The 12,795-nt window shown below is 32.8% G+C and overlaps 1 protein-coding gene across 1 annotated transcript; it reads left to right on the top strand.

Moving 5' to 3' along the window:
• Positions 1–1,111: 1,111 nt before the first annotated feature.
• On the top strand, positions 1,112–12,083 carry LOC107928099 (beta-galactosidase). Its single transcript, XM_016859265.2, has 17 exons — positions 1,112–1,471; positions 2,744–2,983; positions 3,622–3,768; positions 4,655–4,733; positions 6,069–6,252; positions 6,558–6,623; positions 6,913–7,152; positions 7,559–7,765; positions 7,877–8,180; positions 8,583–8,742; positions 8,871–8,979; positions 9,303–9,438; positions 9,552–9,607; positions 9,682–9,981; positions 10,211–10,333; positions 10,543–11,232; positions 11,764–12,083. Exons 1-17 carry the CDS (start codon positions 1,339–1,341, stop codon positions 11,932–11,934), a joined length of 3,345 nt encoding a protein of 1,114 aa, XP_016714754.1. The 5' UTR covers positions 1,112–1,338; the 3' UTR covers positions 11,935–12,083.
• The last annotated feature ends 712 nt before the right edge of the window (positions 12,084–12,795 follow it).

The raw sequence follows: 12,795 nt of genomic DNA, 5'->3' as shown, positions 1-12,795 counted from the left end.
ATAAGTTTTTATTTTGGTTTTACCTCTTTATATTAATATTATTGTATAGTCATTTCAATCACCAAACTTTAATAAGTTTTGATTTTGGTCTTTTGTTTCATTTAAAAAAATTAATTATATTTTTTAGAATTAATTATATTTTTTTAATAAAAGGGAAAAACTTGAGGTTTTATAGGGAATTAACTTAGATTTTTACCCGAAAAAAATCTTTTTAATTTTCTTTATTTTCTCCCTTTTCAGGAATAATTTTACTTTTTTTTTCTAGTAAAAGGAAAAAAGCATGAGATTTTATAGGAATTATAAAGAAAACCAATTTATCTTTGTAATGTCCTTTAATTTCTCTTTTTTAAAGCTTGAGTTTTTTTTTTATATAAAGAATTGAGTTACAACTGAATAACTCAATTTTATGTAAAAACTTAATTTATTTTGGAGAAAATAAAATAATATTTTGAAAAGATGAAATAAGTGCCGAAATAAAAATTTATTGAAATTAATAACATTAAATTAACAACGGGTGGTCAAATAAAAACTTATTAAAGTTGAGTTAGTAAAATGAAAATGGTTGTCAATGGTAGTGCCCAATTTACAAATTTTTTATTTCTAATTCCCAGGATGAAACTTATGAAAGTTGGGTGATTAAGTGTAATTTACCCTTTCTTTTTCAGGTTTCAAGTAGATTTAATGAAAACTAATAGTTAATATCATTAGTTAATTATGAATTTTTATCTGATCAATTTTAAAAATAAAATTAAACATTAAAAAAGTTCGTGTATAATTTTTCGCCAACTACATGTACTATATTCAATTAAAAAAAAATCCAAATTCCATATTAAAAAATGGTGTCAAATTTGAATACTAAAAGACAGAGGACGGTGGTTGAGGTATATGCTAACCAATTTTTTTTTAAAATTTTAATTATACCCAGAATTTAAAAAAAAAATTAATTAAGCCTTATAATTTTAAAAAATTCTCATCAAATTTTTTTTTAAAAAATTCAATTAAACTCTTGAAATTTTTTTAGAATATTCATTAAAACTCTTAAAATTTTTAAAATTTCAATTAAACTCCTAAAACTTAATGGGACAGATGTGCTAAAGCCATATTTTTTCCCCTCTAAACAGCTGAGAAAAAAATAAGTTAAGAAGGATAATATTGGTCGGTCCGTACAACCTTTTTGTTCTGCAAGCAGCAAGTTAAAAAACGTGTCATAAGTGGCAATTAATAGGACAACATTGTCATATAATACCAAAACTCATCAGATAATATCTCTAAAAAAAGCAATAAATTTTCAGTATTTCACTTCACAGTCTGGTGTCTGCTGAAAAGTGAAAAAGAAAAATGGCTTCTTTGATATTAAGTCAACTTGTTTTTCCATCAGAAAATGGTTACAAAGTGTGGGAAGATCAATCTTTTATTAAGTGGAGAAAAAGGGACCCTCATGTTACTTTGCATTGCCATGAATCTGTTGAAGGTAGTTTCTTTTTCTTTGATCAAATTATTGATTTATTTTATTTTAATTTTTGGGTTTGACTCGATTTAGTATTTCATTAACATCTGCTTTTTAAAAATACATATTTTGATCTTTTTTTTTCCCTGAAGTTTTGACTTTTGACTCAGATTTATTGCTTTGGGTACTTTGCATGTACTAATACTGTGTTCGTGATTGTTTCCATTAAAATCTGCTACTTGGGTATGCTTTGTAGTATCTTTATCTTTTTTCTTTTACGATTAGATGTTGATGATTTTATACTGGCTTCATTTTTAGTAATTAGCACTTAATCATTATTAATATTTTTTATTGTGTTTTTTTTCTAGTTTTGGTTTTTAATTCTGATTTTATGATTTGGGTTCCATTGATTTTGAATTACAATTGAATGATTGGTGGGAGTGAGCTACTATAATTCAGTGGGAAATTGATTTGAATATTCTTGATTGATTTCAGATTTTCTTTTCATTCAGACTGTGTTTTTCTTATTAGTTTCTTTAGGTATGCAATTCAAGCTGTTGAGTGTGGAATTTAGTTTTAGATTGATCAAAGTTGATACTGTTAATCTTTGTAAGGATCTATTTTTCTCTCTTCAGATTTTTTCTTTTTTCTTTTGTTGATTATTGGATGTTAGCAAGTGTTCGGGATGGCAAAACTCGATCCGTGGTTGTATGAATCCACTTAGAATGGATTTTATTTTTATTTTAAGTGGATGCACGCAGTTTTGGTAAATGCTTGTTCATGTATATTTGTGTTATATACAAGCAAGATATATACTAAAATCACATGTATATGAATTTATATGTACTTTATATCTAGTATATTATACATGTGAAAGAATTATATATGCTGTAATTATGTTCATGAATGAATTATAATATATATTTACGATAGTAAATAGTACAAAAGTAAGGTGGAGTGGCATGAAGCCGGATGTTTTCAATCATTCATATAAGAGTGGGGAAGAGGTAAATAAGGCAATCCTCACCCTTGCCGTTCCCTTGTGATCCCTTAGTGGTTGCCAAAGGACTATAGCTTCTTGTGAACTTGTTTCCTTTTCTTGCAGAAGTGTTGGCCCAATCCATTGTAAATGGTTGAAGTTACTAAGTATAATTTAGTCTGCTGTTCTGCAAATTCAATTTACTTAATGAAAATATTGTTGTTTACATGGACATATGACCTGATATTCTATTAGTAAGTTAATTCAGCACTTTCAATTTCTAAATTATGTTCTCTCATACAATGTTGTATCTATAGGATCTCTTAAATACTGGTATGAACGCAATAAAGTGGACCTTTCAGTATCCAAATCGGCAGTTTGGAATGATGATGCTGTTCAGAGTGCACTTGACAGTGCGGCTTTTTGGGTCAAAGGCTTGCCTTTCGTCAAGTCTTTGTCTGGTTATTGGAAATTTTTATTGGCTTCCAATCCTGCTGCTGTTCCGAAAAATTTCTATGAAAGTGCATTTCAGGATTCCGATTGGGAAACTTTGCCGGGTAAGATTGTTAATACATATGTTATATATTTGCAAACTTTTCTTGCTTCACTCTCACTTTTCAACTTTAGTTATGTGTTTCAAGACTTTTGCTTTAATTAGCAAGGTTATTTATTATTTTGAAATAATTTGAGAAACATGCCAAAATCTATCTCTTTATAACATTCATCAATATACACGATGTAAACCCGAGTTTACCCTTTTTCTGGTGTCTAGTTATGCAAACTTTTAGGTTTCTCGTTCATAATTATTGACATAATCATATAAGCATTTGCATTACATTTCATTTGAACCTATAACTTTTGGCTGTCATAAAGTGTAAGTTATGGAACTTGGCCGTTGAAATCAAAGTGCTAACGATGTATGTATATCATACGCATTCAGGGATGACTAATATTCAAAATAAGCGGTTCAATATTCATTTGTTTGATAAGCATTGCTTACTGATTATTGTATATTTATCATCTATTTTATTTTGTGATCCTTCTTGTTATTATTCTGAAGCTTCATAATTTTACTTCATCTTTAGTGTTATTTCTTGATTCTAGTTTGTCTTTTAATTTTTAAATATAATCAGTTCGACATTTTTCCCGTAAACAATGTTTTCTAACAAAGGTCTATCTTTTGCAATTGAAACAGTTCCTTCCAATTGGCAAATGCATGGATATGATCGGCCTATTTATACCAACATTGTGTATCCGTTTCCGCTTGATCCTCCTCATGTTCCTACAGATAACCCTACAGGCTGTTACAGGACATACTTTCACATTCCTAAAGAATGGAAGGGTATGACCTAGTCAAATGTGTTCCTAATTTAGATGGTCTATATTCTGCTAATATGATTTGATTGTTACTTTCTTCTTTGATTTTGTTTGTACTTCTAGATTCACATGCAGTGATTAAACTGTTGTAGTTTTCTTTTTTCACTTCCACATCTTTTATTTCTTCTTTTCTTCTTTTACTTTTTCCTTCATATAAATGTATGCTTTCCATATATTTATGTTTCTCAGACTTAGGTTGGGGATATGTGTCCAACACGACCATGTTCATTTTTTCGTGATTTGTCCTAGTAATTAGTGTTTTTGTAGGGTTATTGTTATGGTCCGCACTGATGGATCTTGTCACAGGACAATTTACAAGCAAACCGTCTGTCTTAGCAGGGCTTTTTCCCCGATTTCCACTTCTTCCTTGGGAATGACTTATGATGAACAAGTGGAACTCGTCGAAGGGAATTCCAAACCTTAGACTTGTTAAGAGAGAGTCTTAAACCTCTTAAAATTGAATTAATATGACTTACTTTTATTGCTACCAATCAGCCTCTTAAATAGAGGTTACATAGGTTTAGTTATTTGAATAAAATATCTATAAGCTAAGAACTCTAAATAAAGAAAGATTCCTAATACCATAAAGAGACTTTTAAATAAAGAAGATCTCCTAATAAAATTAAGCTAATATCTATCTAAATATAATAATTAACTGCTTCAATGCTAGGATACTGATTGACATCTAATTGTTACATCCACATGCCTATATCTGAAAATGTGCCAGAGGCAAGTACTTCTAGAAAAATGAAGACTTGGAACAACATAGGTTCTCATGTTTGCTATATGCTTTGCCAATTCAAATTCTACTATAACAAACTTAAAATAACATATTTTTTAACATTTGGCAGGTCGCCGGATTTTGTTGCACTTCGAAGCTGTTGATTCTGCCTTCTGTGCTTGGGTAAACGGAGTCCCTATTGGATACAGGTATGTAATGCATAGCTGCAATATATATATATATAAATTGTATGGAAAAGTTTTCACATTTATAGAAATGTTGTCAACCCAGTTTGAGTACCCTTTGGGTGTGTTCAGCATTGCTTTTCAAAAGAACTTTTCAATCCAAACTGGCTTTCAAGTCATAAGCAATGTTAAACACATAGCTTTTCAAGCCAAACCAGTTTTTCTAACTGACTTTCCCAAAAGCTGAAAGTTTCTAGCTTATGGCTTTCTAAAAGTCAAATTAGGTGCCAAATTATAAATTTGCTCCTCATTTATATTAACTATAAATTATAAATATGATTTATATATTCAAATTAAATTTTACAAACAATTTATACTAATTTAGTATTTAAAATTGATATGTTAATTGAATATCATTTAAATTAACTTATTTTTCAGTTTACAATATCATACCTAAAATGGATATTTTAACTTTTCACAATAGTTTTTGATAGCAATGCTAAACTCATGAAATCTTAAACCACATTTCTCAAAATTATTTTTCATAGTACTTTTCAAAAACAAAGTTCAACTAACCCTTAATCTTTTGACTCTAAAGGTGATGGAGTATTGAGAATTGGGGGCATATTTGTTATAAATGATTAAGATATTTCTAGTTAAAGTAAAAATGTTGGGAGTAGGTACTCTTCTTAGAAGATAAAATTTAGTTATACCATGCACAATCTATGAGTTGGTTGCTATTTCTTGGGACTTGGTCATGTGTAATATAATATTTAATTTATTAATAACTTTCCCAAATATACATATTTGTGAAATTTTAATCTCCATCATTTTCTACATCTCACAAGTTATATGAGTATTGTTGGTAGAAAAATAGTTGCTCTTTAATTGAAGCCTTCTATATGATCAAGGATGAAAAACAAAAATGCATTATTAATGTTCGTAGAAATCAATTGTGGAAAGAAAAAAAAAAAAGAAACATAGACAGATACACAAACAAGCTTGTTGGAGAACCTTGTTTTATTCATACAGGAATGTCATGTGAAGCAGCTTCCAAATATATATTTATCTATGTTACTTGGACTCGGGTGTGAGTGTATGTTTATTATTATTATTATTATTTTAAATTTTGAGGGTCTTTGGAAGGTCATATCCCCATATCTCATGTCTGAATATGTGTCAGACATAGGTACTTCATGAAAATGAATAATCATAGCAACTTAGAATTTTATAGTAACCTTTTGAAAGTTTATCTTCCACAGTGAGCAGCTTCTTACAGTGATAACCTTTAGTAGAGCGTTTGAATTGGTATTGTGAGTTTGACCTATTATTAAATTCTTTTCCATTGTGTTAGTTCAGTCAGGATAGTAGATTGCCTGCTGAGTTTGAAATAACAGATTATTGCTATTCATGTGACTCGGACAAGAAGAACGTTCTATCCGTTCAAGTATTTAGGTGGAGTGATGGATCTTACCTTGAAGATCAAGATCATTGGTGGTTATCCGGTATTCACCGTGATGTGCTTCTCCTTTCTAAACCACAGGTTATACTCTCTCATTTCTTACATTTTTTACTTTTTTAGCTGTTATGGCTAGTTACTGGACAGCAAATTTTGTGGAGAAGCACTGGAAGATATATTTTTATATGTATATCTATGTATGTGTGTGTGTGTGTGTGTGCGTGTGCGTGTGCTTGCACACGTCTCTGTGTGTCTGTGTCCTGTTCTTGTATGTTTATATTCAAATTCCTCTGTTTTCCCCCCTCTTTTCTGATATCCCATAACTTTGGCGCATTTGATGTCCTTTCATATATACTTGCATCATTAAAATGGACCTAACTTTTATGCAGGTCTTCATTGCAGATTACTTTTTCAAATCAAACCTTGCTGACAACTTTTCTTATGCAGATATACAGGTAAGAGTTGCTTACTTCAAGAGTTTACTTGGCAATTTTCAGAGTTTTAATTGCAAAAATTATACATGTTTTGTTTCAATTGCAGTTAAACTAAGATAAAACCTGAGGCGTAATAGCCATATTTAAAGATTCTGTTTGAATTTGCATAAACTACTATAGTTGTTGATGTACCTAATCAATACCCTTGTTGATTTTGTTAGCTTACAACATGTTATTTATTTTGTTTCTATTATAAAAAATTGTTATATACTAAAGTTGTGATATATATTGCATCATACACATTACTCAGCTTGAAGTGAAAATAGATTGCTTGAGAGAAACATCTAAAGATATAGTGCTTACGGACTTTATCATAGAAGCTGCATTATATGATGCTGGGAGCTGGTACAACTGTGATGGAAATGTTGATCTGCTGTCATCGAATGTGGCTAACATAGAGCTCAACCGCTTTCCCCCTCAAACTCTAGGATTTCATGGTTATATGCTTAAGGGGAAACTAGAAAAGCCCAAGTTATGGTCAGCAGAACATGTGAGATTCTCAGTCAATTCAATTTCATTTTCAGTTTAAGCTATATATGTTTGGTTGAGCTTAAAAGAACTAGTACGCCCCTTCCCCTATTTTTATCTCTCTTGCTATTTTGGGTTCCTAGGATTGTACTTCCATTGTTCTCCTTTCTCATGCCTTATAGGTCTTCAATATCATTATTTTCTCTCTTTTTATGAGATAACACTGGTTATAAGTTATAATATGCTCAAATTTTTCCATGATTTCAATGTATTTGGAAGGTCTTTTGAGGGTCATGTACCCATACCTATAGTATTGATACGGATGTCAGGCACATGTATTTCAAGAAAAATAAAGAATTGGAGCAACATAGTCTTTATTCTGATTTCATCTGAATTGTTTATTGCTTGCTTGTTTCCATTTTGTGCAGCCAAATTTGTACACACTGGTTATCATACTTAAGGATGCATCTGGCAAAATAGTCGACTGTGAATCATGCCTAGTTGGTATAAGACAAGTATCGAAAGCCCCAAAGCAGCTACTTGTTAACGGGCATCCTGTTGTAATAAGAGGTGTGAACAGGCATGAGCATCATCCGCGTTTGGGGAAGACAAACATAGAGGCTTGCATGGTTAAGGTAATGACACCTTAAGTTGTCAATTGTTATCTCTTAGTGGCAAGTTGTTGCAGCTTATGTTGATAACTGAATTGGACCTATGGATTATATATTCATTCTTTTTTCTTACAGGATTTGGTTGTAATGAAGCAAAACAATATCAATGCTGTGAGAAACAGCCACTATCCTCAACATCCCCGTTGGTATGAGTTGTGTGACCTGTTTGGAATGTATATGATAGATGAAGCCAATATTGAAACACATGGTTTTGATCTTTCTGGACATCTGAAGCATCCTACTCAGGAACCTAGTTGGGCTGCTGCGATGATGGACCGTGTTATAGGCATGGTTGAAAGGGACAAAAATCATGCATGCATTTTTTCGTGGTCCTTGGGAAATGAGGCTGGATATGGACCTAATCATTCTGCTTCAGCTGGTAATGCGTTCTGATATATACTTGCCATTAAATTTGCTATTGCTGGAAGCAACTATTATGAGGTTTTCCTGCGTTGGATTCTTTTACTATCTTGATCCTCATAATCATGACTTGCCAAGTATCTCTGCTAGTGAAATGTTTACTAGAAACGATATTCTTTTAAAAAAAAAATGCTTTAGATGTTTGTAAACTACATTTTGTTATCATGTTCTAGGTAGGAAGTTCGTCGACTTTCAGAATTTATGCCACAAGAAGCACGATCAAGTTTCTCATTTGACTTTTCATACTTCATTTTTTAGTTTTACTTATAATGTTAACCATATCTGACGAATATGCTTTCATTATTTCTCCTTTTATATTATTTCTTCTCTCATCATTTATTAATTTTGAGACTTGACTTAGGATGGATTCGTGGGAGAGATACTTCACGAGTAGTACATTATGAAGGTGGTGGATCTAGAACCCCATCCACCGATATTGTATGCCCAATGTATATGCGTGTATGGGACATAGTGAAGATTGCAAAAGATCCAAATGAAGCTCGTCCTTTGATATTGTGCGAGTATGTAACCATTCATCTCTATTAACACGTTTCTTTTTCATCTTTATTCATTTCCTTTTCTGGCAGAATTTATTTTCACGGCCCTGGCATTCTATTAATCTGAGGGTCTTCTATTGCAATGATGTCAGGTATTCACATGCCATGGGAAACAGCTGTGGAAATATACATGAATATTGGGAAGCAATTGATAACATTTTTGGCCTTCAAGGTGGCTTTATATGGGATTGGGTTGACCAGGTTGAGAATCCTTATTTATTTTTAAGGCCCTTTAAGGATATTGAGAATTCTTTGTCGTGCCATGATTAAATTATTAACTTTATAGTGTCTATTTCATATAATTTCTTCTGTAAAATGTAAAGTGAATCAGCTTACATTGAAAATATGTGGCCATATTCTAAGAAGTCTTTGCTCTAACCTAATGTCTCCTCTTGTACTGAAGTGTTCCTTGTAATATGCACTGAATTTCATCTCCTTTTTGACTCTTTACCCTTTGTTTCTTTTGGCCCTTGTTTTACTGGTGAAGTTTAGACAGGACTAAATGTATTGCATTTTTCTTTCAGGCCCTATTGAAGGACAATGGAAATGGTAGCAAATACTGGGCTTATGGTGGTGACTTTGGGGATTCTCCCAATGATTTAAACTTCTGCTTGAATGGCATTACATGGCCAGATCGAACTCCTCATCCCACCTTACACGGTACCCTATATCAATTTCATATTTCTAATGTACTAAAAACTTTTCTGTTTACGGTGATATCCATATTTCTGTTGTGTTTGCACTGCCACTTATAAGCTTGATTGCTGTTTCAGAGGTTAAGTATGTCTATCAACCCATCAAGGTTTATCTAAGGGAAAGCACGGTTAAGGTACTGTCATATTTTTGTCTTTCCTGTTTCTGTGTGGTCTGTTTTTAACATCTAGTTGAAATTTAACTTGGCAGATAAAGAACACTAATTTTTATGAGACAACAGAAGGAGTGGTGTTTGAATGGGCTGTTCTTGGGGATGGCAGTGAACTTGGATGTGGAATTCTCTCCCTTCCTGTGATTGAACCTCAGAGCAGCTATGATATCGAATGGAAGTCTGGCCCATGGTATCCTCTATGGGCTTCCTCAGATGCCGAAGAAATATTTTTAACAATCACTACTAAACTTTTGCACTCCAAGAGGTGGGTGGAAGCCGGTCATGTGGTTTCATCGACACAAGTCCAGTTGCCTTCCAAAAGAGATATTGTACCTCATGTAAGTTCTCTTCTATTCCTTTTTCTTGTTTTGTTTAAGGCTATTTTACTCAGACTGGGCATGAGTGTTAGATACAGAGTATGTGTCCAACAAAAGTATTGTTAAAGTTTCTATATGAATTTGGAGGTTCTTAGGATGGTCATACTACCAATCGGACACAAATGTTGGACATGCTTAATGTTTACTATTATTCTGAATCAGCTTAGTGTTCTACTTTTGAGCTTTTCAGATCATCAAAACAAAAGACGATGTCCTTTCCACCGAAATTCTTGGGGATAATATCATTATTAGCCAGTCAAAGTTGTGGGAGATTACATTTAATACAAAAACCGGAAGTCTCGATAGTTGGAAGGTAATCTAAGCCTATGGCTTTTCTTAAATTTTCCGTTTTTATGTTAGCTTTTTCTTAAAATTGCAAAAAGAAGGCAATAAAGCAAGCCCAGCCTTGTATCTTGTAAACTAAAATATTTTTCAAAAATTGTAAATTTTCATTTTTGAACTAAAGCATATAAAGACAATATTGTAATTTCTAATTTCAGAGAAATTGGTGGTAAGTTGCAGGTTGAAGGTGTCCCTATAATGAAAAATGGCCTGTTCCCATGCTTTTGGCGAGCACCAACAGACAATGACAAAGGGGGAGGTCCGAGCAGTTATCAGGCTAAGTGGAAAGCTGCCTGCATTGATGAGATAGTTTTTCTTACTGAAAGCTATTCCATACAAAATAAGACAGACAATGTTGTGAAAATAGCGGTTGTTTACCTTGGTTTCATTAAGGGTGAGGATGGCACTTTAGATGAGCCAAAAAAAGCAACTGCTTTATTCAAAGTTGACATGCTTTACACAATCCATGCGTCCGGTGACATCGTAATTGAATCCAATGTAAAACCAAGTTCTGGTCTTCCTCCTTTACCACGTGTTGGAGTTGAATTCCACTTGGAAAAGTCGGTGGACCAAGTGAAATGGTATGGAAGAGGGCCATTTGAGTGTTACCCAGATCGAAAAGCAGCAGCAAATGTTGGGGTTTATGAGCAATCTGTAGAAGGGATGCATGTTCCTTATATAGTTCCAGGGGAGTCCGGAGGTAGAGCGGATGTCAGATGGGTGACATTTCAAAACAAGGATGGCTGTGGAATTTATGCTTCAACATACGGAAAATCTCCACCTATGCAATTAAATGCAAGTTATTTTAGCACCGCTGAGCTTGATCGGGCAGTGCGCAATGAAGAACTTATCAAAGGGGATTTCATTGAGGTAAATTTTCGAGTTAACAATGCTTTCCTTTTCTCTTATGTGCTATGCACATGCACATTTGCCCCTCTTCACTTTTATGATCTGAAGCTAATCCCTGCACCGTTCATCCCCTTTAACGGGTTTACTTATACTGGATATGAAAGTGTATAATTGGCCTGTTGCCAGGATCCGCCCTCATAAAAAAGTGGTAAAGAACCATGACCATGATGAAAATCCAGATGAAGTGCCAAAAGAATGGCCGGTTCTATTTTCTCTAAAACGGGAAACTGTCCAGAACGGATCCATTAAGATTATGGTCACTTGAAACCTTAGCTTTATCCGTGCCGGAATGTGACTTTATCAAAATCAGTTTACTTCTGAGAAACTAACCCTTTTCCCACTACGTACAAGCATACATACGAACATATGCATGCACATGCCAAATTGGTACCAAATGAATGAATGTCTGGAGTCGCAGATCTTGATTCTGGTTTCATCTTCACTTTAATGTGAGCTTTATTATGTTATTGTTTTGTTGTTATTGTTTTACAGGTCCATCTTGACCACAAGCACATGGGTATCGGTGGAGATGATAGCTGGACACCCTGCGTACACGAGAACTATCTGGTTCCAGCCGTGCCGTACTCGTTCTCAATCCGGTTATGTCCCGTAACTTCAGCTACTTCTGGCCAAAATCTCTACAGGTCCCAACTTCAAAACTGAGTTCATTCTCATTGTGTTTTATTTGCAAGATATGAGGGATGCCCTTAGTTTGACACTGTAATAAGGCGTTCCCATTGAACTTTCTTTTCATGTGGATTCAAACGTGGCTTTATGTTAATAAATAAATAAAATAAAATCTTATTTCCATACCCCAAAATATCTTGTAATTTTGGATAGAATATGAAAATGCTGTACAAATTTGGCAATGGCTCTGATGGTTTTAAGCCTAATTGGCTCCATCTGATGAGTTAAATTCTTCATTTCCAGCTGAGCTTCAACAGTGAATGCTATCTTGTTTGAATAGGAGAGAGACTTTTCTTGCAATCACTGTTTCTCCTGTATATTATGAATGTATGTTTAATGATAAGCTTAATCTATGTTTAATGTTACTGTTCACATTAGTTAAAGAGGTTGATAATAGGATTTAGGCTCACTTAATTAATTATTTAACTATGTATTTGATTAAAAGGGAAGTAAAAAAAATGTTATTTTAATTGAAGGAATTAATAACACGTTTTAGCGAATAATTAAAATTTTAAAATTTGAAAAATATAGGAAGTAAAATTGATTAAATTGAAGAACAATAATTAATTTTATAACTTATACATAGTATGAAACTAGAAATAGAATTTGATTAAATCGATTTAATTGTTATTGTTTTGGCATGAGTATCAAATTAGAGTATAAAAACTATAATAACATAATTTAATAATAATATATATTTTTAAAACTATGAACATTATTTACCACTAAGTTGAATGACCAAATGCGGCTACCTTCCACAAATATATAATTGGAAAAGTAAATGCAAATATAAATGAGCATTTTACTTTAAGAATATGAACACTATTTACCACTAAT

This window comes from Gossypium hirsutum, chromosome A06, assembly GCF_007990345.1.
Source record: "Gossypium hirsutum isolate 1008001.06 chromosome A06, Gossypium_hirsutum_v2.1, whole genome shotgun sequence".
Lineage (NCBI taxonomy): Eukaryota > Viridiplantae > Streptophyta > Magnoliopsida > Malvales > Malvaceae > Gossypium > Gossypium hirsutum.
The sequence above is the reverse complement of the archived record's forward strand: the minus strand, read 5'-3'. Positions and strand labels throughout refer to the sequence as shown.

Bases quoted from the DNA above. Each gene is read 5' to 3' on its own strand.
- LOC107928099 (XM_016859265.2), top strand. From the start codon at position 1,339: ATGGCTTCTTTGATATTAAGTCAACTTGTTTTTCCATCAGAAAATGGT. The intron at 7,766-7,876 runs GTAATGACACCT...TTTTTCTTACAG, and splicing joins TAGAGGCTTGCATGGTTAAG to GATTTGGTTGTAATGAAGCA. The intron at 8,181-8,582 runs GTAATGCGTTCT...GACTTGACTTAG, and splicing joins TAATCATTCTGCTTCAGCTG to GATGGATTCGTGGGAGAGAT.